The sequence below is a fragment of the Ciconia boyciana genome, chromosome 2 (assembly GCF_034638445.1).
Source record: "Ciconia boyciana chromosome 2, ASM3463844v1, whole genome shotgun sequence".
In the NCBI taxonomy this organism is placed as follows: domain Eukaryota; kingdom Metazoa; phylum Chordata; class Aves; order Ciconiiformes; family Ciconiidae; genus Ciconia; species Ciconia boyciana.
In genome coordinates, this window is record NC_132935.1 from 93,877,914 (window position 1) to 93,904,783 (window position 26,870).

A 26,870-nucleotide genomic window follows, 5' to 3' on the forward strand; every position below is an offset into this window, starting at 1 on the left:
TTGTCTGTTACAGTTACTCTGTAGACAGACAGAAACCCCTGCCTCCACCCTTCCTGAACGAAAAGCTGCCTCTTCGGCACCAAAACCACAAGAAACGCATGTCCACCACGCACCAAACTCCCCACTGCTGTCAGTTTCGGTAACGTGGCCAGGTTTGCACCATTCGTAGTCTGCACCACGCTCACGCAGGCGGGTGGGCACCGGGAGCTCCGCAGCTGGCAGAGGGAGGCAGCGGTGCCGGGCGGCGCTGGGCACGGCCGCCCGGCCGGCTCGGCTCACAGCCGACTTTCCGGTGGACGGCTTGCGCTATGCCGCGCACCCCGAGTCCCTTTGCAGCCCCGGGAGCAGCAGCAGCTCCGCGGCGCCCTTGGGCGAGCCCGAGCCGCCTCCTCCGCTTCCGAGCAGGCGGGGCGGGCCGAGCCGGGCCCTCCTCCCGCCGCCGCGGGGCCGGAGCGCTCCGCAGGGGCTGGTGGGGGCGCAGCCGCACGCCGGCGGGCCCTCCCGAGGGAGGCGGCAGGACGGAGGAGAGCGGCCCGCAGCCACGGTAAGGCACCGCAGACCGGGAGTGGGGAGGGGACCCAGGCTCCCCCGCCGAAACCGAAAGCCCCGCGCTGCCCCCGTGTTGCGAAGACGCCACCGCCGCCGCTGCGGGGTCCCGGCCCCGGGGAGCTGCCGGGGCCGGGCCGGCGGGATGACGGGCCCCGGGACGAGGTGGCCCGGCGGGGTTGCGGCGCGTCCCGCCCCCCCCGCGCTGGGGGGGTCGCCCGGCCACTGGGGAACCCCCGGGGCGCCGCGACGGGAAGCGGCACGGCGGGGGAGTGGGGCGTGCGAGGAGAGGCGGCCTCGGCGCCAGGAAGCCGCCGGGGGGAGGAGGAGAAGGACGACTCGTCGAGTCGGCCGACGAGGAACTAGGCCGGAGAACGCCGCCTCGGGCTGCCCGGCCCCGCGCCGCCTGCCGAGGCCACGGGGCGCTCCCCGCCCAGGGCGCCGGAGCCGCTGGCTGGGTTGCAGGGGCCGAGCCGGCCTGAACGGGAGGGCCCGGCGCCGGCTTGCGCCTTCCTCCGACAGCGGCGGCGGAACGAGGTGCCTCTGCCGAGATAGCCCGTTCCAGCTGCCGTACAAGAACACACGTTTTCGCGACCGCTCCTGCGCCGGAACAGAACCGGCGGTGACACGGTTGGCCCGGTGCGAGCCACTGCACAGACCCCTCCTTTGCCCTTTCCACCCTCCCGCTGCTCGGGTCCCGAGGAAACCGGCAGTGTTTCACCCTGCCCCTGCTCTGGTCCTATGAAAACTCGTGTTTCATGGACTCATTTGCTTCCCTTGCCTTGGCTCCTCCTCGCGTTCCCGCGGGATGCCCTCTGCAGCCTGCTGCTGCTCTGAGGCAGGTATTTTCTTTGCTATTTCCAAAAGGAATAATAATAAAAAAATCATCCCTCAGTGAAGAGATGCAGCAGCTGGAAGACCTTGGGAGAAGGGAAAGGTGTAGACGGAGTGGGCTATGAGGGTTACAGGAACAGAGTTGCGATGCACTGGCAGCTTTGGAAACATCTTCCACACGTGCAGTATTTTTGTCTTCAGCTGCAGGGTCCCTTCCGTTTATCTCCTGTTACCCGTATCGGTGATACCAGCTTTGTTCCCCGTTTGTTATTCCCTTCTGCTCCTGACTGTTAACTAAGTGGCCACGAGTTTTGGTGCTTGCAAACTTGTTCACTTTCTCCGATTATACCTGGTAACACTTCTTGAGAAGTTGTGTGCTGTCTCATTAGACCAAAAGGGCTGCAATCACTGAGTGACCTTTTTTCATATTACCATACCAATGCACTCAGCAATCCTCCTTAACTGTGCAGGCTACACAAGATCTAAATCAGATCAGCAACAAGTCATTAGAATGGAGCAAACTGCTTTTGTATGGTGATCAGGTCGTGATTCTTGGGAGTTTATGTGCCCTTTGGGGGTTAGAAGGGAGAACATAACCATGGTGTTAAAAAGAAAAATGCCACAAACCCACTTATTACACTTTTATCCCTCTCTAAAGAAAACCCAAACATATTACTGGGAAAAAATCCCTCTCTTCTAGCAGCCAGTGTTCAAGATTTTCATAATACATGTTAGCACTTGTTGAAAATGAACACACCCTAATACAGATGTTCATAATAGTATATTTAAAAAATTGCTTTATAATCAATCAATTATACAAATGAGGGCTACCTCATAGAACACAAATTAACCCCTAGAAGTAGGCATAGCTTCTGTAAGGTTAGGCTAAACCAGGCTACAAAATTTCTGTTCTCTTAACCACAGATATGTAATGTATGCAATGGTATATCAGAAAGTACTGATACATTTGAATTACCATGTATCTCAGTAAAAAGCAGTAAGCTTGGAATGAACTTGAGCCTTTGAGCTTCCCTCCTTGATTTCTTCATCATCTGACATTTCCAGGTAACATCAGCCAATACCTCATGTTAAATAGTATACCAAAATAAGTAGTCTTTGCTTAAAAACCTGGCTAGAGATAGCTTTCCTGTGATATCCATCCTACAAAAAACTTTGGGTTTGAAATAAGTCTTCAGGTCAAAGAGCTTTTACTGAGAGCTTCTACTACTTCTACAAAGAGCTTCTACTAGTGAGTAGCACCTCACTACTTAATAACAACAACAACAAAAAAGTAGTAGCATCCTAATAGTAGAGCGTGCCCAAGGAGGAGAGTTCCCTCCCGTCTTACAAGAAAATTCCCTCTGTTGAATGTTATCCAGCTCATTTCGGCAGATATCTTATGATTTCACAAGTTATTACTTATGAATTTCCAGACCTTCTGGTTACAGGGATTACATGCTGCTTGGTAGGAACAGGTGTTAGCAATGTAAATAGGAACAAGGTCCTATATTGTTGCAGTTTGAGGCAGGGCTGTTTTTCATCAAGTTTTATGGTATTGAATGGCAGCCCCAAGCTATCAGTGGTGTTAATGCAACTTTAGAGATTCAGCATTCAAGAATACACATCTAATTTGCATTCACAAGAAGAGCACATGCAATTCTTACAAGAATAACTACTACCTAGATGCTTAGTTACTGTTAGCATGGAAAAATTACCATAGATAGGTGACTTTGAACCAATTCTTGAAAGGGAGACCCGAGATAAAGCAGCAAGATGTTAGTTCATGGCATGTTAAAGTCTCATGACTGAATTCAGGCCTTTGTACCTGTGACACCCACCCCGTCTGCGCAACAGTCAGTAGCACCACCCCAAGAAAGCCAGAGAACCATCACCGGAAGTTTCCAGGGAGACGAAAGCTCACCTATGAGCGCAGCAGTGAGTATTCTTGGCACTGCTATGAGTCATTTGTTATTCAGCTATTTGATTAACTGAAAGGAATTTATAAAAATCAACAAACAAAACACAACAACGATCTCCTCTCCCCTAACAGTTATTAGGCATAGCAGAGCTTACCTTCTTACTAAACAAATGCAGCCATATCCTCAGTCCTGTGCTCATAATGCAGGCTAGCACTCCAGCAAAACAAAATCTGCATCCTTTCAAAGTCAGAAAAACCAAAGAAGAAAACTCTGAAGAGAGCACGCTGCTCCAGATGTAGAGGGGATGTTCCCTGTCTATACAACAACAGCCCATAGAGTGTATATACACTTGGAAGAGGAAGCTCTTGCTTTCTTTCTTCTACAGGCACAAGCTTTTTTTTTTTTTTTTTTAAGTTTACTCTTCCCTATTTTGGCTTGTCAGCATTGAACTGACTGGGCAATTTCCAAATCTGCACAGAAACACCTCTCTTCCCTCAGACACCTCCTTTCTACAGACACTTTCACTACCTCCTTAGTTCCCAGGCTCCAGAAAGAGGCTGTTGCCATTAGGCTGCAGCTGATGTTCATAACAACATTAAGCAATCTTTTCAATTAGAGATTTGACGATACAGGTGCACACTAGTTTACAGGAGTTAGCAGTCACTTGCTGGCCTGAAAAATTTGGAAATCCCTTTGCTACGCTATTTAGAGCTCTTTATTACCTGGATGAGCCAATCTACTGTTGCTGATAGTGGCACTTTGAAATGGCACCTTTCTCCCAGCTCTGTATATCTGTGTCATAGTCACTCAAGAGGAATGGAAACTGAACAGCCCTGATGGTCTCTTGTGCTTTGTCTTTTCTCAGCAAACTCTTTCCTTACCTGATGTAAGATACTTAAGGTAAAAGTTCAGTGAGGAAAAAAACAGAGCTTGTGGCTTGCACCTGTGCTAGCAACGCAGCTTGCTGGCATGTGCCAAAGGTACTGCCTGCCTAGCCTTCTTTTAAGGTTTTACCTCCCGAGAGACATGTTAGGCAAGAGAGCACCACAGCTTTATCAAAGGCCTAAAATTATTCTGGCATCCACTGGGGTTTACTTATCTACCTATTTCATAGGCTCCCCCAAGCTCTCTTTTTCTCGTGGTGTACTTAGGAGTTACTACAAGCCTTCACAATTTCTTTGTTCCTCTTCTTTTTGAAGGGCAGGGGAGAAGTCACCTTATATCCCCACCACACTCCTTCCTAGCACTTGTCTCCTTAAATTTAGACAGCTGTGAAAATCAGCTTCCCACAGAAGCTGGGTTCTTTGATTCACCCTCCAGAGAAACCTTTTGTTTGTTTGTTTGTTTTAAGCATCAAGCAAACCCTTTAGAGCTAGATTTGCAAAGATGCCTAAAAGGTAGCTTAGAGTTCTGTAAGCATCTGGGCACCTGACAGGCCTATCTAGGGCCAGATACAGGCAATTTAGAAAACTAGATACCTGTCAGAATCATTAGGCACTACCTGCCTTTGGGACCGTGGCCCTTGATTTTTCTGGGTTTCAGGTTTTGCACATGTGAAGCATAGGGACAGTACCAATCTACTGCATGTTATACGGATAAAAACTATTTATTAACAGCACTGTAAGATACTCAGGTGAAGAAATGGTTATACATCGACTTAGCATAACTATCATGGGTTGGCAGGATAAATCATTGTGATCTTTAGGTCTGATCCTGTGAGAACCACAGCCTCTCTGGTTTCAAACTGAAGCCCTTTGTTCATAAGGGTCACGAGAGTGTACGCTTGTGTCCCACTCCTTACGTAGACACTTTAGTGGAACAGCTAAATGCTTGATAATGACACTTCTTTTTCCTCCTTTATACTACAGGTCCAGAAGCACTAGGGTACTTGATTTTGTTTTAATTGCTGAGCCACAAAGACTGCAAACATGTCTCTGGAAGACATCCACATGAACACCCAGGATTTGCTTGAAAAAAAACAATTAGACGCTGGAGGATTTGGAACAATTTCTTTATGCTTTCACAAGAAACATGGATATGTAGTATTAAAGAAAGTGTATACAGGACCCCAACGCACTGAGTAAGTTACAGATCTTAGTTCTGGTTTTTATCTTCCAGTTAGTCTAAGGAATTCTCTAAACTCAATGGAGATAAATCTAAATAAAGTGTAATAATTTCAGATCTTTGGATTCTGGAGATACTGTATGTGGGGAAGATACTCTAAGACAATACTAGCACCTGTCCTGCAAATTCTCCTTTTTTCCCTCACGAGCCAACTTTTTTAGTTTTAAGTCATTGTTCCAGTGAAGCTCCTGTTTTCTGTTGCAAGGTGAGCACTCCTGTGAATTGTTAAGAATCGAGGGGACTCTTGCACACTTAAGGAAATGCAGGAACTCAGTGGGCACGTGGTATTTTCAAGCTTGCAGATCAATTTTCAGTACAGTTGTCCACTAGGAACTAAACACACATGAGCTATCAGCAGGACTCCAACCCCACATGTGTAATACCACGAATGTAACCCTCTCTCCCTTGAGAAAAAGCAGAGTGAGCCAAGCCCACTGATTTAATTCAAGGATTAAATTAGCTGTTGATTTCAGTGGATTCAGGTCACATTGCAACTCCACTACCTTAGAGCCATAACAATCCTAAAACTCTCCCATGAGTCATCCACTAGAGAAATGAGTCACGGGAGAGTTTTAGGATTAGAGAGACAAAGTTAGAGAGAAACAAAAACCTATGTTCTTCTAGTTTGGGTTATAATAAATAAATTAACTGAGTTTTTATTTTGCCAGTGGAAAGGGAATTAAGAGATTCTAGTAGTTTGCAAACCGCACAAACAGTTTGGGATGAACACAGTTAAAAGGGACAAGCCTGCGTGGTTTATTTTTGAGTTTGTGTTTTTACTTTCTCACTACACGGGCTCATAAGTTTGTTATTCCTTAAGGTCTTGAACCAAAAATCTTAAGCAAATTTACAACTGAGCCTAATGCAAACAAAATGGCATTTTGTACTCAAAGGTACTAAATACACTTCAGGTGTATTTAGTACTACAGGAACACAGAGAAAGCACTACTAGTACTACAGGAACACAGAGAAAGCAATTTCCTTTTAAGTCACAGGGTAGGAAAGCATTAGCAAGCAACATAGTCTCAAGATTTTCTTACATCCTTTTGCCCGATGACTAGAACAGGAGCAATAGTAAAAAGAAGACTATTTAATATAATGGGTACTGTCTTTCTTTAACACCTTTAGTGAGCTCCCAGCTGTGTACCGGTGACTATTGATGGGTTGTACTGAGACCCAGGTAAAGAGTTAGGCTTTGGATTCATCCTAAACCAGTAATCGTTAGTAAATGTTATCACCATCCAGTATGTGGGTGGGTCCCCTGTAATAAATCCATTTTGAATGTGAACATGAATACCAGCCCTTTGGGAAAGAGACCTGTATAGTTTCCTGTACAAGGGGTAGTGGAGTGTATCTTGATCCTCCTTGTCCAAAGGCTCTTTCAGCCCTGCTCTGTCCTGATCCCACACCCGTTCGGGGATCTGGACACACAACCAGCAGTGCACCTATAAAAAGAATGCTTATGCACTTTCTGAAAAGCAGGCCTTAAAATCAGGCTGAACAGACAGTCTCTGTGCAAGGCATTTGAGACTTAGAGAATATAACCTGGCATGAACAAAGCTGTATCAGTTCAAAACCAGCTGAAGGTATGGTTCATCTTACAGTGGCTCTAGGGATGTTGACATTTTTGTCCATCATTTTCATTATGACTCAACAAATTTTTCATCCCTGTGTTCTTTCTAGCCTGGCACCTAAGTTCAGTGTAATTTCTGTTTTACAGATATAATGCTTCCCTCCTTGAAGAAGGCAGGATTATGCGCAGACTGCAGCATGACCGTGTGGTAAAACTACTAGGTATAATTTTGGAAGACGGAAACTACTCACTTGTGATGGAGTATGTGGACCGGGGGAACATGATGAAAGTGCTGCAGAAAGTGAGCAGTGAATTGCTTCATCCCTTGCCGCTCCTTAGGGTTAATAAGATGCTTGAAAGGGACAGGATGCTACTGCTGTCTTCAAAGAATGGAGTCTTTAGTTTCTCATTTCCTTTCTGTATTAAAGAGCCAGTGGCAGCCCCGCCTTCTCGAGAGACAGCAGAGGACAGCTATGACTTTCCTGCGCATCACAGAGGAGCAGGCCACAGTTATAGGTTCAGAGTTATAGGCGTGTTTGTAGAGATATGTGGAGAATTTGCTAAAGAATGCTTTTGTAAATATGGAGTGACTTTAGAATTACTTTAATATGAAAATTTAGATCCAAGAAGGACCTCGATTCTTTTTCATCCTGGCTTGAGCAGAGGTACACTTGGGGCTGAGAAAGAAACTTTTTTAAAGACTGTTTTTTAATTTGATGGTTGTAGTAGCATTTTTTAATAGATGGTACTTCTGTTCTTTATTTTAGCTCTCACTGCCTTTGTCAGTGAAAGGGCGTTTTGTGCTGGAGATCACAGAAGGAATGCTTTATCTGCATGAGCAAGGCTTCGTACACAAAGACCTAAAACCAGAAAACATCCTTGTGGACACAGACTTCCACATTAAGGTATGTGTTAGAATGTAAATGGAGAAAGCTGATGGTTTGGGTTGAAGAACCCAGTTCAGCTGCATTGGTTACTGTTCCTGATTGGTAGATGAACTCCTTTGTAGTCTGGTGAGCTATCACTAAGAGAGTGTTAGTAGTGGATCACTGAAGTGTAGTGGCCTATAAAACCTCTGAGCCTGAGATTTGTATAATCTTCCCCCCATCTGTGAAAAAAAAAACTGAAACCACTAAAGGTATTAAAAAAATGAATAATATTGTTGAGAATTAATGAACTACAAATAACAGAACAACTAGACAGAAAAAACACACCTTAACACGCAGAGATTGAAACAAAATGTCTTATGGATCATGTCTTTTGTCCTTTATTGCTGTAATTTCTCCTCCTGCCTTTACCTCCTCCTTTTTATTCCTTTCCTTTTGCCTATTATCTTTTCCTCTTTTGTCTCCCTCTTTTTTCCCTTAGTCATAATTTTCAAATGACAGCCAGCAACTACAAAAAAAGCAGCAGGAAACTACTTCAAAGAATGGTTTATAAGCTTGTTCCAAAGCCCTTCTATTAACTTTAGCGGGCTTTTGGATCAAGACACATAGATACAGAGCCTGCTGCTGAATAAACCTGAGCAGAATTTGCAGCAGTCCTCATCAAATGTCCTGTCTCTGGTCAAGGTGAGTTGCTGAAATAATCACCCATTACAGTATGAAACTACAGAATAAATTCCCGTGAAGAGAGCTCTGTCATTTGGTATTTCTCACACATATATTAGTGAGAAGTGGTTTGACAAGGTTAATATAGTAGCAAGTTCTAGTGCAGTATGAGCAGCTTGCAGATAAAAGTTATAAACTTTTTTTTTTTTTCCAAAAATAAAAAAAAATCATGATCTGCTTTAAATGTAAATTGGATGGGGGATTTTTAGGTTTCAACTTGCTTATATGGACAGGACCAAACTAGGCTATCATCACACTGCATGACAAACTGAACTGGAACCCAGGATCAAATTCAGAATCAGATCAGACTTCCTTAAGCAGCTTGATCAAAAGTATAATTTAAGGCAGCAGTATGACTTATCTGCTTGAATGTGTCTAACATTGCCAATATTTATAAAAGGAAATAGTTGTTCTAGGAAACGGCAAATGTAGGAAGATTTATATCTTCCTCTATCACATTAGACCTCCTCTCACTTGTAGACATGAACTTGGACTCCTACTTCTTCAGCAGGATGTCACTTACCTTTTCCTCTTCCTCTGAATACATCACCTCAAAATTTAGCCAAAACCTTCAGAAACTCAAGAGGAACAATAAGCTAGTTAGAGGCAACAAGAGAGAAAAGAAAAGCAAGTTAGAAGTGAGGGAAGGTGTCACCTCAGTTTTACCTGAAGTGATTGAGTTACACAACTCAGTTTGACAGATGCTTGTGGCCAAGAGAGGCAGTCCCATTTTCTTCCGTTGTCCTCTCCTGTTGACTTCCTGTTCCCATGTGTTAGCACTGATACTAATCTGACCACCCTGCCCTGATTTAGGAAGCCAAAACAGCAGATTACAATTTGCCTTATTGGCAGTGCTTCCCTTCTGTTGCGGAGCACTTGATTCAGCAAGCCATTTGAGTGCCTTGCACTAGGTCGTCCCAGTGTCAGATAAGTGTCCGTGCTGGAACAGGAGGAGCAGAGGGTGCACATAACAGGACTCTGTGGGAAAAGGAGGGAAGGATTACTTTCTTCACCATCAGCCCTTAGTCTAGTTGTAAAACTGCACTTAAGTTTTCAGTAATGTCACCTTGTCAAGCGCACAGTACCCAGGTATCCCTGCTTTAACTTATTCCATGCTATCCTTTTCCATATCTCTTTGCCATACACATCACATCATTTTAGATCCTCTTCCTCCCCCTTTCTGTAGGAAGATCTAAGGAAATTGAGTTAAATGGAATCTAAATGGAAAGGGCAGTGAGGGGGGAAGGATATCTGCCCATCTCACAGATTACTTCTGGATTTGAATCTTAGCTTCTTCTCATATGGATCTTCTGTTCTGCCACGAGCACTGCAAGCAGATTTTGAACGTATTTGTCAATGTGAGCAAAAACAAAAGTCTTTTTTCCTTACATTATGGAATTGTTGCAAGTGGGGTTAAGTTAATAACAAAGGTTTAGCCTAATGGTTCCCAGTTGGCAGTGATACTTTATGTAGACAAAAAAACCCCATAAAATGGCAAATAGTTTGTTCTCCTTTCTTGTAGTTGCATTTTTTGCAGTGTTTCATTTTTAGATAAGTTATTACCAGCTATTCATTATAAGATTGAGCACTGCATGAAATACTTGTTTATCTCCTCTTCGTCACAGCACTAGCTCTGATGTGTCTCATTTTTCAGATTGCAGATCTCGGTGTTGCTTCCTTTAAGAACTGGAGTCGGCTGACCCAAGAAGAGACTGTCCGACAGAAGCAAACCAAGAGCACTTGCCAGAACAATGCTGGGACTCTTTACTATATGGCCCCAGAGCATTTACGCTGTCTTAATGTAAAACCTGTGGAGAAATCAGATGTTTACAGCTTCGGCATAGTGATCTGGGCAATTTTTGCTAACAAAGAGCCATATGAACGTAAGTTACTTCCAGAAGGATTCTATCACAAAATTAAGTTACAAATGTTAAGCATTTAAAGTTATAAAATTAAGATTAGTAGATTAAATCACCTATGCCCAAGAATAGCACCTGTTAGGCACCTCATGGCCAGTAAGAGGCATTACTTGCATTATTCCTGACTTCTAAGCATGCACAAGAACATCTGAATTGAAATGCAGGCACGAGCCCAGTCTATTCACATCCACAGGGTGTGGGCATAAACCTGCACTCAGTGGCAGAAGTTAGACAAAACTTGGGCAGGCCAGGATGGAAACTTTGATGTATGCTATTTCCTACCATGGGCTAGTTACATGTGGTTTTTCTTTTAACAGGAATGGTCACACAGCCAGTTACTGCTTCTCAGCTGTGTGGTGCTAATTTCTCACCGTGCAGTAATGTGCTCATGTAGAGCAATAGGAGCAGACTGTGGAATTCCAGAGTAACATGTTTATCATTTCGAATGGACTTTTTTGTGAACTAAATGGCTAAACGTTGCCTGTGTGGCCATCTTTATGTTCGTACCCAGTGCAGAGCATAACTGAGATTCAGGTTCTAGAGAGCTAGATCTGTCACCCTTACTCACACTGGGCATGTCTTACACTTATAAGTAAATCCATTAATCTTAAAATAAATCTCTAATCCATGGAAGTTAGGGCAGTGGATTCAAATTCACTAATGTGAGAGATCTGTAGCTGTTAATCATAGAATGGTTTGGGTTGCAAGGGACTTAAAGATCCTCTAGTTCCAGCCCCCATGCCATGGGCAGGGACACCTTCCACTAGACCAGGTTGTTCAAAGCCCCTTCCAACCTGGCCTTGAACACTTCCAGGGATGGGGCATCCACAGCTTCTCTGGGCAACCTGTTCCAGTGCCTCACCACCCTCATCGTGATTAATTTCTTCCTTACATCTAATCTAAATCTACCCTCTTTCAGTTTAAAGCCATTACCCCTTGTCCTATCACTACATGCCCTTGTAAAAAGTCCCTCTCCAGCTTTCTTGTAGGCCCCCTTCAGGTACTGGGAGGCTGCTGTAAGGTCTTCCCAGAGCCTTCTCTTCTGCAGGCTGAACAACCCCAGCTCTCTCAGCCTGTCTTCACAGGAGAGGTGCTCCAGCCCTCTGATTATCTTTGTGGCCCTCCTCTGGACTCGCTCCAACAGGTCCATGTCCTTCTTATTTTGGGGGCCCCACAGCTGAACACAGTACTCCAGGTGGGGTCTCACCAGAGTGGAGTAGAGGGGGAGAATTGCTTCCCTCAACCTGCTGGTCATGCTTCTTTTGATGCAGCCCAGGATACGGTTGGCTTTCTGGTGTGCAAGTGCATATTGCCAGGTCATGTTGAGCTTCTCATCAACCAACATCCCCAAGTCCTTGTCATCAGGGCTACTCTCAATCCATTCACCGCCCAGCCTGTATTTGTGGTTGGGATTGCCCCGACCTACGTGCAGGACACCAGAATCTTTCTTTGAAATCTTCTTTTACACATCCAAAAACACACAGGGAGCTGCTTCGCTATTTCTTTTACCTACAGAAAGGTAGCAAAACCCATGATCAGGATCTGATAGGAAATTTTATTTTTCAGATGGTATAAATGAAGCCCAGATTTGCTTTGGCATCATGAATGGAAACAGACCAGACATAGAGGAGATGACTGATAAATGTCCAGTGGAAATTATTGACTTAATGAAACAATGCTGGGAGCAAGAGCCAGAGAAACGGCCAACCTTTGCAGGTAAGGCATTGCTTTGGGATTCTTTTTGTTACATGTCTGTCAATAGTTTGCAATGCACTAAAACAAACTTGAGTGTTTTCCTCTTAAAATATAAATTTTTCTTTGAAAACAGAAATATCAATTCACATGCCCAGTAAAGCATGCTCCCTGTACCCTGACTAAAAATGGGATCTGGTCCAACATTTACAGATTTGAGAAATACTAGTGAGTGGATGGAGCTAATACACTTTATACTTGCTGATAATTTGTCTTCAGCATAGTATAATCTTCCTGCTGTAATTTACAGAAAAGCTAACATCAAGGGACATAGTATATCTTTGGTATGACTGAGAAAATACCCTATCAAAACTAGATTCAAAAGCTGTCCCAGTTAAGCCTTCCATGAGCAATGCAGCAGCCTTTGACTAGCTAATCATCCTTTCATATGGTCAGATCCCCACTTGCAGTCAGTAAAAGTCTTGACTGAATGGTCTGGGAATGCGACTAAGAGCATTCAGCAAATAAGTCAAAATTCCTTATCTCCTCCTGTCTCTTCTTTCTGCCTCAATGTGTAGTGCCAAAAAAAACCCCCAAACCTAAAAAAAACCACCACCCAAAACAACAACAAGCAAAAAAAAAAAACCCAAAAAACCCCACCCCCACACACCCCCAAAAAAAACCCACACCACACCACAAAAAAACCCGTACACATAACAGGAAATGGAGGTTTGGATTTAGACAGGGGCACCAAGAGCTTCATATACAACAGGCATGTACTTAAATACTCAGAGGACATTTCTATACTCGGAGGAACCCATCTATTATTTCCACATTTAACCTGCATAATCTGCTGCTAGTGGATTGAGTTTATGCTTGCACTGGGTCTTAGCTTCTAATTTTCCCATATGCAAAATACTGATATTTATGATGTTAGTAGATTATTTCAGTAATTCCATCTTTAGCAGAGACAGGCTAGTTGTTTATCAAATAGCTGAATGCAGTTTAATGTATCTTATTTCTTAAAATGTGGCAACCAGTCTTTTGGCTAGTCAAGTCAAGGTGCTGTCAGCCATGGATCATAGACAGCTTTCACCCTAAAACGCAATACAATGACAACAGAAAAAATCCCTAGAAATCATCCTGTTCTTGTTACTATGTTAAGGCTAAATGAGCCATGTGAACGGATTCCAAATGTATGTATAATTTTCCTGTTTCTTACTTCATACAAGTCTTTATTCAATCCTTCTCCGTCAAAATTGTTAACAGTATAAATCACTTATTTTCCATTTAAAACCACTTTCACTTAGTTCTTTTATTTTTGCAGAAATTAGTCAAAGATACAAGCCATTTTACTATCAAAATCTAGGAAAAAGTATTGAAGATGATCTGAAGAAGTTAAAAGTGAGTAACTTTCTAAGCATTTTAAAGTGTCAGTTCCCCACATCCCCTCTCCCCAGACCCAGTTATGGCCAGATTCTGCCACTTTGAGACTGATCATGCTTGACCAACCTGATTTCCTTCTGTGATACAATGACTGGATTTGAGAATGAGGGGAGAGCAGTGCATGTCATTTACCTCAACTTTAGGAAGGTTTTCAACACTGTCTCCCAAAATATTCTTGTATCTGAGTTCAGATGTTACTGTCTGGAGGGGCAGATGAAAACAAGTTGGATGGTGAGTGAGTCTCAGAGGGTAGCGGTTAATGGGTCCTACTTCACCCAGAGACGAGTAACAGCTTCAGTAGTGCAGGGGTCTACTATACTGGGACCTTTGCTGGTTTACTCCTTTATCAGTGACCTCAGGGAAGTGATGGAGCATACTTTCATAAGGTGTGCAGGTGACACCAAACGAGGAGGACCAGTCAATACCATCACAAGGGCAAGTCTGCCAGCTGCAGGCTGGAGGAATGGGGCAACAGAAACCTTGTGAAATTCAGAAGGGACAAATGCAACGTGCTGCACCTGGAATAACTCCTGACTTCAGTGCCAACTGGGAGCTGCCTGGCTGGGGAGCAGCACTGCTGAGATGATCTGCTCAGCACTTGTTAGTCCTGCCATATGAGACAGGGCTGAGGGACTGGGGCTATTTCAGCCCAGACATGCAATGGCTTTGGGGGGACATAAATAGCAGCCTGCTATGGGGAGTTTATTGAGAAGATAGAGCCAAGCACTTCACAGCAGTGCATAGTAGGACAAGAGACAGCAGACATAAACTGCTGTCTCTTGTTGCAGACTGAAACAAGAGATTCAAACTGGATGCAAGAGAACAAACAAATAAACAAACAAACAAACCAACCACTTTTTCCCATGAGGGCAGCCAAGCAGTGGAGCAAGTTACCTAAGGAGGTTGTACAGTCACCATCATTGGAGGTTTTCAACACCTAACTGCACAAAGCTCTGAGCTATGAACTCCAATCCCATAGGTGACCCTGTTTTGAGTAGGAGGTAGGACTGAGGTCCCCCAAGGTCTATTCCCACCTGAGTGACGCTCTGATTCTATGATAATACTTTGCAAGAGCTCCTCATATATCCAATAAGTCTCACTCATGAAATAAAATGTTATTCCTAGAGATTCAAAAGTGGCAGAATCTGATTTAGAGTAAGTGTAAAAAAACCTCTGTAAATTCTTGGTAATTTTTGTCCTGCGTTCAGGCAGTGTCTAATGAGTCCCAGCCTGCTTGAGACCAGGAAGCTATACCACAGTAATAACAACAGGGAAAATTTGGAATCAGATGCTTTTCCTGAGTGTCCAAGTTGGTTTCTCTTACTTTTCTGGCTGTAGGTTTATAAATTATGATAAAAAGAATAATTTCCTGACTGAAAATACGAGAATGAGAACTTCTTGAACAATTGGGCTGATTATGGAACCTTTTTATCACAGATTTTGTCAGTTTACTCACTTCACTTAACACTTCACTGACAGCTATTGATCAGAACTCCTGGCATTAGGGGTTTAATCTTTGCAGTGAAGTGAGGCTCAGAAGAGTATGTACCCAGTTATTTTAACTAACAAAAGAAAAACAACTTCCTTTGTGAAACCATTCATTTACAGTTTTCTTTAAAGTGCTTCCTTCTGTCACCAAGTCTACAATTGTGGAAATGAAAGTTTCTGGTTTAGAGAACGTGATGTTTATGGAGCAACAGTGACTGTTCAAAAAAGCAATAGAGTTTTGCAAAATGAAACTGATGAAACAAGTTTCCTGGACTGTTTTGACCAAACTAACTCACGATGTGAAGTATATATGTCTAATTTAAGACAGCTGTCCCAAATCAGGATCACGGCCAATTATACTAGCTGCATTAGCTCTCTGCAAATATACCTCTCAAATCATAGGGACCAAAGGACTATTTAGGAAATGGGCCATGAGTCTACTACTTTCTCAGGAAGGAAAGCATTCATTCTGATCAGGGCACAGAATGCGAATACAGCATCCAAGGCAAGTCAATGTGGTGACTACTAGTACACCTTCAATAGCAACATGAGTTGGAGGGTTTGGGCATAGCCTTTGTTTTTTTCCACCACTAGCAATCGTGGAAGCAGAGTCCTCAGCCTCCTAACTAAAAGGACCGCAGAATCACAGAATGGTTGAGGTTGGAGGGGACCTCTGGAAGTTGTCTGGTCCAACATTCCTGCTCGAGCAGTTCAGTTACTGAAGTAAAATCTAAGGACCTAAGGTTGTAATGCGCTTTAGAATGTCATCTTTTGCTTTTGGAAGGAAGTAGATTTTTTGGGAAGAGATAGTAGTTGTTGATTTTTAATCTGTGAAAGTACTTTTTGGGTTTAATTAAAAAAAAAAAAACAACCTACTTATAGAAGTTATTTTACAAGTAAGAAGCACTGGGGGAAATTGAGAAGTAATTTTTCCAAGTAAAAAATGTATTTATTTCCAGTGAAGTCTGAATAATGAGAACATCAAAAGAATAGAACAGGAATGGATTTTGCCTTCAGTCTAGTGAAGATGAGGGTTTACAGAAAGGAAGTTGGACCGCATCTTTCTGAAGATTTGCTCTGAACTCCTTGTTCCACATACTCTTCATAAAAGTCAATGCAGCCATACCTGAATGTAAATCTTCTTCCTCACCTCTTCCCTGTTGATGAATGTATTTACTAAATATAGATCCACAACACAGGGTGGACGTTTGCTACCTTTACCTCAGCAGCATCCTCTCACCGAGATTGCTTGCAGAAAGTCTAGCTATTAAGTACAAGACAGACAATCCAAAACCAATCTGTCTGGATTAAGCTCATACTCACATAGGCAAGGGTATTGTTTGGCAAACTCAGAGTATTATATACTGCAGTTGCATTGCAGTCCTTCCTTCTTTCATTGAAGAAAAGATTTTGCCCATCTGTAGCAAGGCAATGGGTATTTTCTGTCAGGCTGTGCTCTCTGTAAGAGTATGGGATCTCTTCCCACAAATGCACGGAATCCGTTCATCCAGGTCACTTCACTGTGAAGCTGTGCTGTTTCCTATTCTACGGGTACACCCTTTGGTTAAGCTTTTGCCTATAACTTCATAATTTGTTCTTCTTACGTGCAGAAAACATGTCCTGAGTCAAATGAACAGCTGCTGAATAGGATGCAATCCCTTCAAATAGATGCTGTACCAGAAGATACCAGTAACAGTCAAATAGGTAAGTCACTTACTACCACATCATTATTCTGTGTATTCTGCCAAAGATAAAGTTGTGTACATGTACAAAGTAAGTAATCTTACCATTAAGGGGTTATGAAGAGACTCAATTATTCAGCACTTCAGAGAGAATTGAAATCACTGAAAAGATTAAATTTGCTCTCAGGCTCCCAAAAGTCATACTCACTGTTTCGAATTTTCCACAATCTGCAGTCTGAACTCACTTCATTTTACACTCTTCTGCTTTCCTCTCCCATGCCGAAAATTTTGTTTAACATTAGACTTTTCAATGGTCACTTTGATAATTACTTTTCATACTTGATCTTTCTTCCTATCCTTTTAGTCATGCCAACTGCTTGGTCTGTAGGCTTTATTTCATGAAGACTTTCCTTTTTCCCACTCCAGCCTTTCTTATGAATGCTCTGAATATGACCAGGACACATAATTATAATGCATTCCTTTGTTTATGATCTTGCTCTCTATGGAATCTATCTGAGGAGCACTAACAGATGAATTTTCTCTCTCTCATGTTTTCTATCAAATCTTGGGTGAGTTGCATGTCTCATGGTTTTATAGAACTATCTCACTAATACATAATGCTATAGTTACAGTTTTGTAGTAGTGTATCTGGAATTCTTTTACCAAAGTTTCTTAACGGCAAAGGATATAGGATCATATTTGCAACACTGATTTACAAGCAACAATATCAAATTCAGTAGAAATAGAATTCTGCTAAGTTTGGTCACACCATTTGAAAGACATTATTAAATGAATAATGTTAAACTGTAACATGCAACTAATAAATCTTCCCCAAAGCTAGGTTTGCCATAACTGTTCTTCAGTAGAACTGATGGACTTAGTAGGGCAGTCCCACTGCTATATTTTTAAATGAGTATAATTACATTTCCCTAGCAGAAATAATAATGTATGACTGCAGTGGATTACAGATGCTCTTGTGTTTTAAATACGAAAGGCTTTATTGTGAATCTACACTGCAGAAAGGTACTATCTTGACAGCCTGTCGGTCAAAGTCAGGTTTTTTTCTTCAGTCAATAGGCATTACTCAGACAGTGGTAGTGAAACATATCCCACAGGATCTGTTCATACATCTCAAGCTTGCCCTGGAGAATGGATGCCATATAGTTTATGCTAAAACTGAATTGCTAATAGCTGTCACTTTTCATGAAGTTGTTTCTGTATTAGCTTATTCCTCCTACTCCCTCTCCAGCAGCAGTAACAAAAGAAGCAGAGTGAGTCAGGCTGAAAGCGTACTAATATACGGCCATCAAAAGGAACTAGTTTTGGTCCTGCCTAATACGGACTGAATTCATGTAATATGGAAAAAAAAAGAAAAAAACCCCCACAGTTCACTGGCGTTATCTGAGCTAAATAGAAGCACATACATGCACTTTATTCCAATTTTACAGTGGTCTGCAAGAGTCCCTTGCTTTAGGCAGTGTACAAGGTTTTCTAGACAACTATGAAGCTTTCAGAACTTTTTAAGAAAGCATCTGTAGTCCTACCCTTAAAAACACAAGAACAAGTAGTAACAAGCAGATTTTTACATTCTTGTTTAGCCTTGGAATGCTGCAGCATGATCCAGATCATAACTCAATCTAGTTCAAGACTGAAGTAGAGCTTCCTTTGATAGTGAGAATTAGTTTGAAAGATGTAGATGACACAGACTATTTTATCTGGTAGGCGTTACTTGTAAAATGTATTCTTTGGGTCTACAAAGAATAAACTAGACAAAAAGGATTCATCATGAAATACCCAGACAGGATATTTTACATAATCATTTGCAAACGTGACTTTAATGACAAATTATTTGTGCTGTATGAAGTAACACCTATTACAGTGGTTTTATTTTCCATCCTGTTACACTCCAGTTTTGCACTGATTAAACTCCAGTTAATGCCAGTGGAGACACACTATTAAATCAGACCCTACAAATGCCTCCAGGAACTGTTTGTTTCAGTGGTTGAGAACTTGGTGTCAATATAAGCAGAGTATGCAGTGAATTCTGACACCGCTTGACTAAGTGATATTTTGACACTGATAGCTTAAACAAGCCTGTACTTCCTCAATAAAAAAATCTGTAATACTTCTCAGTAAAGGCATTCTATAAAATAAAACACAGCTTATGCTGGAAGTAATGTTATATTTTCACCTTTTATATATTGCCATCGTATTAAAGGTAGATTTATAGATTCTAGTGTCATTGCAACAAGTTCTATACTGCATTTGGATGTATTTCAAATATTTAATTTTCCTCGTTTTCAGATCAGCCTAATTCTCTACACAGCTCTCAAGGTCCCATGACCAGTCAGGTTAACGAAGCCCTGTTTGCTGCCTGCCCTGAGAACCAGCCTGTTGAGAGCTGTGAGACCTCATTTACATCTGCTGATAATCTAGAAAGAAAACTTCAGTGTGAATACAACTACCATGTATTCGGGAGCCGGATGGATAAAGCAGTTCCACCTGTAGTATACACCCCTGAAATGAGAGAGGAAGAAAGGAGACGAAGAGTTTCCTACGATCCATTTGCAAAGTCATCTCTTAGTCCTCAACAGAGTGAACTGTATCCAAGAGCTGAGAAAACAGGATCAAACACTAATCCATGTTTTTGGCCACAGCCAGCTGCAACACCACCGAAATGGGGAAACGTAGATATTTTTTATGGGGCAAACCCTAACAGTCCTCTAACAGGAAACACAGAGGATCTCTATAGGTTGTGTTCAGCCAGTACCTTTAGCCTAAGTAAACCTCCTGTGCCTGAATCTGGCCCAAACCTGTGGTCAAAGACCAACGTAAACTGGTATCCAAAGAATGCAGACGCTGATACGGGTGAGATTCGTCCTCCCCCAACACCTATGTTTCTGAAGACACACTTGTTCTCTAAAAATGAAGTGGCCAAGAGTGTTTTGTAGTTTATGTAACAACAACCTGCTTATTGCTAACAGTTGATCTGTGATATAGCAAAGGTGAATTTATTTCATTAAGTTCTCTTTGTTTACTTGAAGTTAATTCAGGTCGCTAAAACGATCTAGCTTTGACCTCATTATCCTGCTTTCACTGATTTCAGGCTTTTAACTTCAAGTGAACCATTTCTAAAGCATGAGTGTAATAGGGGAGCATCAGACCCAATGCCTAACTCGTCAGCTACCAGCCAAGTAATAGCAGACAGCCAAGTAATAGCAGACAGTGATAGCTACAGCAGCTACCAAAACCAAGAGCTGCTACCAATCATCCTAGGAAACCAAAGGAAAACTTTTGACTCAAAAATGCAGCATTCATACTATAGGTTCTGCTTGTGCAGAAACAACATTTGTAGCATTTCAGAAAATAGATAGGTATTTTTAGCTTGATTTGCAGCAAGGTAAGAGTCTCCTGAGCTCGGGGAGCCAACAAGGAGCTAAGACTCCTAACTGGTTTCTCCAGAGAGCTCTGCCTGGTGCTGATGGGGAGCTTCTGTCAGTATTTGCTAGTGAGCTGTGGAGTAGAAAGGTATGGAACAAAGAAGGAAGAAAACACTGAGCATTGGCAAAAAGTATAAATAAATGGTAACTAGAGGCCTATAAGATGTAACTTTTAGGAACTAGAGGTAACATAAGATACATTAGCCTGCTCCTGCTAAATACTGGATATTTTTAGTGTGGCATTCTTTTCCAGATCGTCTCACAAGAAAATCAAGGATGCCTAGCTGTTTACAGGCAGAATGCCACAAAGGTGTTATTCTGTTAAATTATTTATGCAGAGGCTGTGATTAGTTGTTTATGTGTGTTTATTTACTGAAATGAATCTGAGAGCTGTCATGTCGGAAGACAGGGATTAGAACTGTCGACATCACTAATAAAGTAAAATCTTCTGTTTGAAAGAAAAAAAGGAAAACAGCTATTACAGGGAGGCTGCGTGCAGTAGTGTGGCAGATACCAGATGGAGATGCAGAAGAGCTGCATTGCAGCTCTTCTATTGACTTGTCAGGTGACCAGCACCCAGTCACTCTTACTGCGCCATCATGAGTTGCAGAGCTCATCTCTGGGCAACCAAATTGATTACTGCCCTGGGCGGGAAGTTACATCTCTGCCAGACATTACTCCCACTGGCAGAACATGCAGTGGTGTCCCATGCCTTTGCTAGAGCCAGTCACAAGCAGCCTGCTAATACAAACCACAGTCAGTCTCTGCAGTAAGCAGTAGGAGCGCACTTGGGAGTTTGGAATTTTCCAGTTTGAATACCTGATACGAGGCAGCTCAGTCTGTAACTGTGGTGTGCTGTGATCCCACACTGCCACCTACTAGCCAGGTATCCATACACCCACGTGGAAGCCCATTACCCTCACTGGGATCCAAGGATGGTTAAGGCAATTAGTCACTGAGCAAAACCACGATAAGGTCATTGCTTTAACTATTAAAGGAGATATGATCCTGTTAGTTAAAAAGCATCTATTTGTGTTTAAGAGCACAAAATATGTACTCATACTGTTACAAATATGGCAGTCACTTTTAAGTACATTTGCTTTTTTATCTACATAATGCTTTTGGCATTTTTTTGTTTTCCCTCTTTGTTTAGGTAACAAGGATTCCACTTCTTTCACAAGGGGAACTTTTACATATCATCCTACTGTACCCAGAATAAGCACAGGTAAGTTCTGTAGCCTTCATCTGTCCTAGTAGCCAACAGGCTATGCATTGCATCCTGATCAGTAAAGCAAAAAACTTCAGGATCTTGAAATAATTTATGTTATTGCTTAATACCGCTAACCATAGATGAAATTATTAGTACCAGTATGTAAAACTAATTCCTGTCTCTAGCAGGACCTGTACACACCCTTAGATGTGTATTTAGTGGATCAAGGACAATATCTTCTTTTATGTAAAAGAGCTTTTAAAAACATGAAGGCGTTGTAAGATCTCCTGTACACCTAAACCAGTCACTTCCTTAGATTAAATGTCAAGTTGCTGTGACTCTACCCAACTCCTGAATGACACATGCATTTGGGACACCTGTCCTTTCTTGCTCTGGATTTTTAATACAAATCTCTAGCTGCAGGCTTCATGCTGATCAGCCTTCCCTGAGGCACAGGTCTCTACAGTTCAACTGTCTTAAACCCCTGAAATTGTGTCCTGTCCTTCAGGAGTTGTTAATATGTGCTCCTTTCAAGTTGTGTTGCTTGGGGCACCCTGAACTCTTTAATTAACCCTTTCAAGGCTTGTCCAGTTTGTAAGTAAGTGGTTTACACTTACAAAGAAAACTTGAAAGAGCAGGTTTCTGTGCTCTTGACTATATGCCCCTTAGAGTATTTAGATGATGACCCAAATGTTGCAAGCAAGAAAATTGTAGAGGCTTGGGAAAGGAGATTTATAAGCACAGTAACTTTTGCTGTTAATATTGACAAAGCATTTGTACATGTTTTCATATCTTGTGCTAGATTCATTTTGTTACCAAATAAGAAATAGCAAACGTAAGATATTTCTTCATTTTTTAGCTAAAAATATGAACATATTTCCTGGGTCCTTCACCTCAAAAAAAAAAGGAAAGGATACAGGAATCATAATATTTTGTGACATGATAAAATGCATTCCTTTTGTGCAACTTCTAGAAACTAATCATGCATACATTTAAGTATTTCTGACTAGCAGTTTCAGGTTAACAGATATTAAATGCATGTAGTCAGATTTTCATATGTGACCATAGATGTCCACACTTCACATTGCAACTGAGCTTGTAACAAGGATGTTTGTGCATCCAACCATCATTTTGGGTGACAGAGCTATCATTTTATCTGGTCTATCAGTTTAAGTATCTGTACTTCAATTTTAGACCCAGGTTGTGATATTCACCATTTAAATTAGAGTTAGAACATTTAATGGATGATTATCCAAACAGAGTTCAGAAAACATTGTCAAGAGAACAGAAAACTGATGTCACCTAACATGACTAGAATAGTCACTTAGTTTCATGTTATGTGTGGAAATCAGACAACTGTAAGCAAAAGACACCAAATTAGGTGTTTAACTAATCACATACAATAAGCCACAGATGCAAGCTCCCAGAGGTGCACACAATTTAGCTGTGCAATCAGTGCATATACATGTTGACTTTTATTGCTGAGCATTCAGACCTTAAAATAAAGGAGTAGGGTTTTTTGGTAAGGTATCTCAGAGGGAAAAGAAAAATGTTGTTGAAACAAACACTGAGCAAGTAGTGCACTGTGATTCACTGGGAAAATAGATACAATTGACTAGATACTCCTAGATAGCAGGGATGAAATACCTTGTGAAACAGAGAGATGCCATCAAGACAACATAGTATAACATGGAGTATAGAAACCTTATGAGCAACTAGAAATGATTTTCAGTAGTCTCACAGAACTTTGAAGTCATAACTGTGAACCTGAACTTACATCTATGAAAAGTAAAGCTGAGAGGCAGAAGTAAGGCTTTAAGATTTAAACAAAAAGCGCTTTCAAGTAAAGACCTCCTGAAGCTGTTAGCCAACAAAAACCAAGGCTGCTACTATACATTCCTAAAGCACAGGGAACATTATTTACAGTCTAGTAACTGCCAGCACGTAAGGCTTGGTTGTAGCACTTTGTCATGGAATAGAATAGGATGGGCTTTCACTAAAGTACAGTTATGTCACACTGCATAATGAAAATATGCTCACGGTTGCCAGTAAATGGCCATTTCTACATTAAATGCAATAAAACCATTTAATCACTTCCCTGATTAGCAGAACCTTCTTCCTCCTTACTTCCTCCTTATGTTACTTCTTGACATTTTGAACCATATGCAGTTGTTTATAAAATTGTATTACATTCCCTTATACAGAAGATTCAATCAAGTACAACATAAGTAACAGTTCTGGAATTCAAATTGGATCCTACAATCACATGAAGATTGAAGAGCACAGTCAACACATCAGCACTTCTCCTGTTGCTACAGAAGCAACTTACATGCATTATGAAGCAACGGGTATATTTGGTAAGAGAAATATCTCCCTAGTTTTGATGTATTCTCCCCGTATATTTATCTGGTACAGCTTTCTCCCTCTGATACTTGAGAAATAACTGTTTGGGTCCTTTTCTACTACATACTTAAGAGTGTATAAAACAAGTAAGGGTTTGTGCTGATACTGTTCTGTAATACTGTGTACCTCAATTGTCCTGTAGTTTCATGACCTCTTACGAGACACCAGATGCAAGTATAGATGTATATGCATCAAGAACAAGAGGAATAACAACACTCAAATTGGTAGAAGCAAGGTTAGGATTGGTGGTCCTCACCTGACTTACAGTTTAAATCATAGAATATCCTGAGTTGGAAGGGACCCATGAAGATCATAGAGTCCAGCACCTGACACCACACAGGGAAACCTAAAAGTTAAACCATACATCTAAAAGCATTGTCCAAACGCTTCTTGAACACTGAACAGGCTTGGGGCCATGACCACTTCATTCAGGTAGCAATTGGAAGATTTTGAAATTTAATTTATTTTCGTTGGTCAATACTGAATTAAACTATCCCTGTGTATTCCTAAGTAAACAAATTAATAGTGTCCCAGAATATAAAACATATCATACAGACATCAGTCAGCTGTATGAGAACTCTAGGAAGGAGCTTTTCAATTTTGCAGGTTTAAGTGACAAACTAGGATAGCCTCAGATCAAAAAGCAAGTCCAGCAACTGACCTGTGAATACACGTGTTCTGACTGGGAGTTTCTTTCCTGGCATCATTAAGTAATACTGCCTCCATGAAACCCACTTCTGATTGTATCACTAAAATTCTGTCTCCAGATATTACCAATAAATAGTTGGGGGAGGATGGGTGAGATAGCAAAAGGAACAGAAGAAATGTTAAACAATGTCATTTGCTCATACTCTTTCTTTTTGCAGACAATACTACTGTCCTGACTGAAAAACATCTGAATTTAGTGAGAGAAAAGTTGGCTAAACAGTGGAAGCACTGTGCTCGTAAACTGGGCTTCTGTGATCCCGAGATTGATGAAATTGATCACGACTATGAACGAGATGGACTAAAAGAAAAAGTTTACCAAATGCTGCTTAAGTGGGAAATGAGGGAAGGCTCCAAAGGTGCTACAGTTGGAAAGCTTGCCAAAGCACTCTTCGGCTGCCAAAGACTGGATCTCCTTACTAGTTTGATGCAAATCAGTGAGGAATAAGTTGACTGAGAACTGGAGGGAAATGAGGGTATTTTTTCCTGAAGACCTTCCAATAACAAGTAATAATTCTGAACAGACTTTCTGGAGCTCTCCTTTTTGCACAGACTTTTTAGAACACATTTTTTCTGCCAAGTGGTTTTCAGTGAAAACCTCCAGTAAATCAAAAAGTTTATGTCAAGATAATTGGTCTTCCAGAGGATAAAAGAAAATAAGCATCTTCCTTTTGAATAAAATGATTGTCCAAAGATAATAACAACCAAATGCAATAGTAATATTAATTCAAGGAGAATGTGTTATACAAAATTTCTAGATTCTATCTTGAAACATGTTGGTACCCTTGTTCAGTTCTGAACAAAAGCGTGTAATTTCAGCAAAGCTAATATATCGGTAATAATATGTGAAAGACTGACTCACTCCTTGAAAAACTTGGACAGAAAACAAAATCAACTCGTCAATTTTGCCAGAAGTGCCAATACCCACAAGGGTACTATCCCAGATTGCTCTAAGTCAATGTGATATTATTTTTTAAAATCTTTTTATAATGTTTATTAGAGTTGTCTGGAATTATGAGGAAGAGCAGCGTGAATAAAAGCAAAAATTATTTTTGGCTTTAAAAGTATATAATTGCTAAAATACTCTTCTTTCACAGGTTAATATTGCATTTGATTTTTACATTGCTTGGTAGAAAAGATTTTACATGGTAAGTTTCTCATCTGCTTTATGAAATAGTGAAAAAAGAGATTCAATCATTATGCAATCCAAAGTAAAAACTTGTGAATGGGAAAGTACCTTATTACCACATGACAGAAGACCCATTCTCCTACTCACTCTAGGGGCTCAGAGCGTTACTCTTAGGCTGCATTTATACTAGTAAATTAAACGTGCCCAGGAATATTCCTGGGTGCTGAAGTTAACTGGCATGCCACAGCCTGCTGCCAGGGTAGCACATTTTTTAAACCTCCAAAATATTGTGCAAGGGCTATTTCATGGCACTGAAGTTGTGTCAGGGAACGCTGGGACAGCTCTGTGGCATAGGTGATGGTATCCCAGTGCTTGGGAATGTTCATTGCCACTCTAACTTAATAGTATGGACATGATCTCAGTGTACAAGAGCTATGAAAGAATTGCTGAGCTGTAAATTTTTATGCCTTAAGAATAATTATGCCAAACTCTTCCTGTGAAGGACAATACCCTCCTACTTCCATCAAATCTACAAATATTTCCAGCAGATGTTTTGGACCAGGTCATTCTTTATGCTGTAGAAAAAGCAGTATGTGTTCATTAGCTTCTGGTTATTGTCAAAAAAGCTAGCAATTTAATAAAAGTGTAGTTAGAATGGATTTCTGCTCTTTGATACAGCAGCCACCATTTTAATAGAAGCAAAATGAAACGAATCATAGCAAGCACCAACATATTTGTCATCTTTAAACCTACTTAGCACAAGGCAGTAGTGGAAATGGCGCCCAAAATGGAGAGTTTAGCAGAAATCAATACAGAGAGTGTGTCATCCACCCAGATACTGAAGCATTTATATATTTATTGTTAATGTATGCTAATACCTATACTTTCCTTTCCATTGAGGCTAGCTTGGGGTGTATCAGTATATACCACAGTAATATTTCTATTTTGAATTCCTCAGAATTTATGGCATTGCCTTACTGTTTTGATTTAGCAACATGCTAAATTTTCTATAAACTCTTGAGTATAATAGACAGATAAAAGACATCATTCTCTAGTATAATGAGCATACACCTTCCAGAAATAGTAATTGACTCTTCTTGAAGCAGATAGAGAAACACGTGGGGCCGGGGGGAAGTCTTCTCCTCTGTGT

At 41.4% G+C, this 26,870-nt stretch overlaps 1 protein-coding gene across 3 annotated transcripts; it reads left to right on the forward strand.

Moving 5' to 3' along the window:
- Positions 1–418: 418 nt before the first annotated feature.
- Positions 419–26,391, forward strand: RIPK1 (receptor interacting serine/threonine kinase 1). Of its 3 annotated transcripts, XM_072853200.1 has the most exons (12): positions 419–544; positions 5,168–5,379; positions 7,144–7,297; positions 7,764–7,901; positions 10,261–10,489; positions 12,092–12,241; positions 13,545–13,621; positions 16,762–16,855; positions 19,138–19,701; positions 21,427–21,498; positions 23,688–23,840; positions 24,753–25,658. In XM_072853200.1, the coding sequence occupies exons 2-12, from the start codon at positions 5,228–5,230 to the stop codon at positions 25,037–25,039; spliced, it is 2,070 nt and encodes a 689-aa protein (XP_072709301.1). In that variant the 5' UTR covers positions 419–544; positions 5,168–5,227; the 3' UTR covers positions 25,040–25,658. The 3 variants fall into 3 exon arrangements, with proteins under 3 accessions (XP_072709301.1, XP_072709304.1, XP_072709303.1); XM_072853203.1 differs by lacking the exon at positions 19,138–19,701 and having other exon boundaries at positions 24,753–26,391; XM_072853202.1 differs by lacking the exon at positions 419–544 and having other exon boundaries at positions 5,348–5,379; positions 7,144–7,217; positions 24,753–25,659.
- The last annotated feature ends 479 nt before the right edge of the window (positions 26,392–26,870 follow it).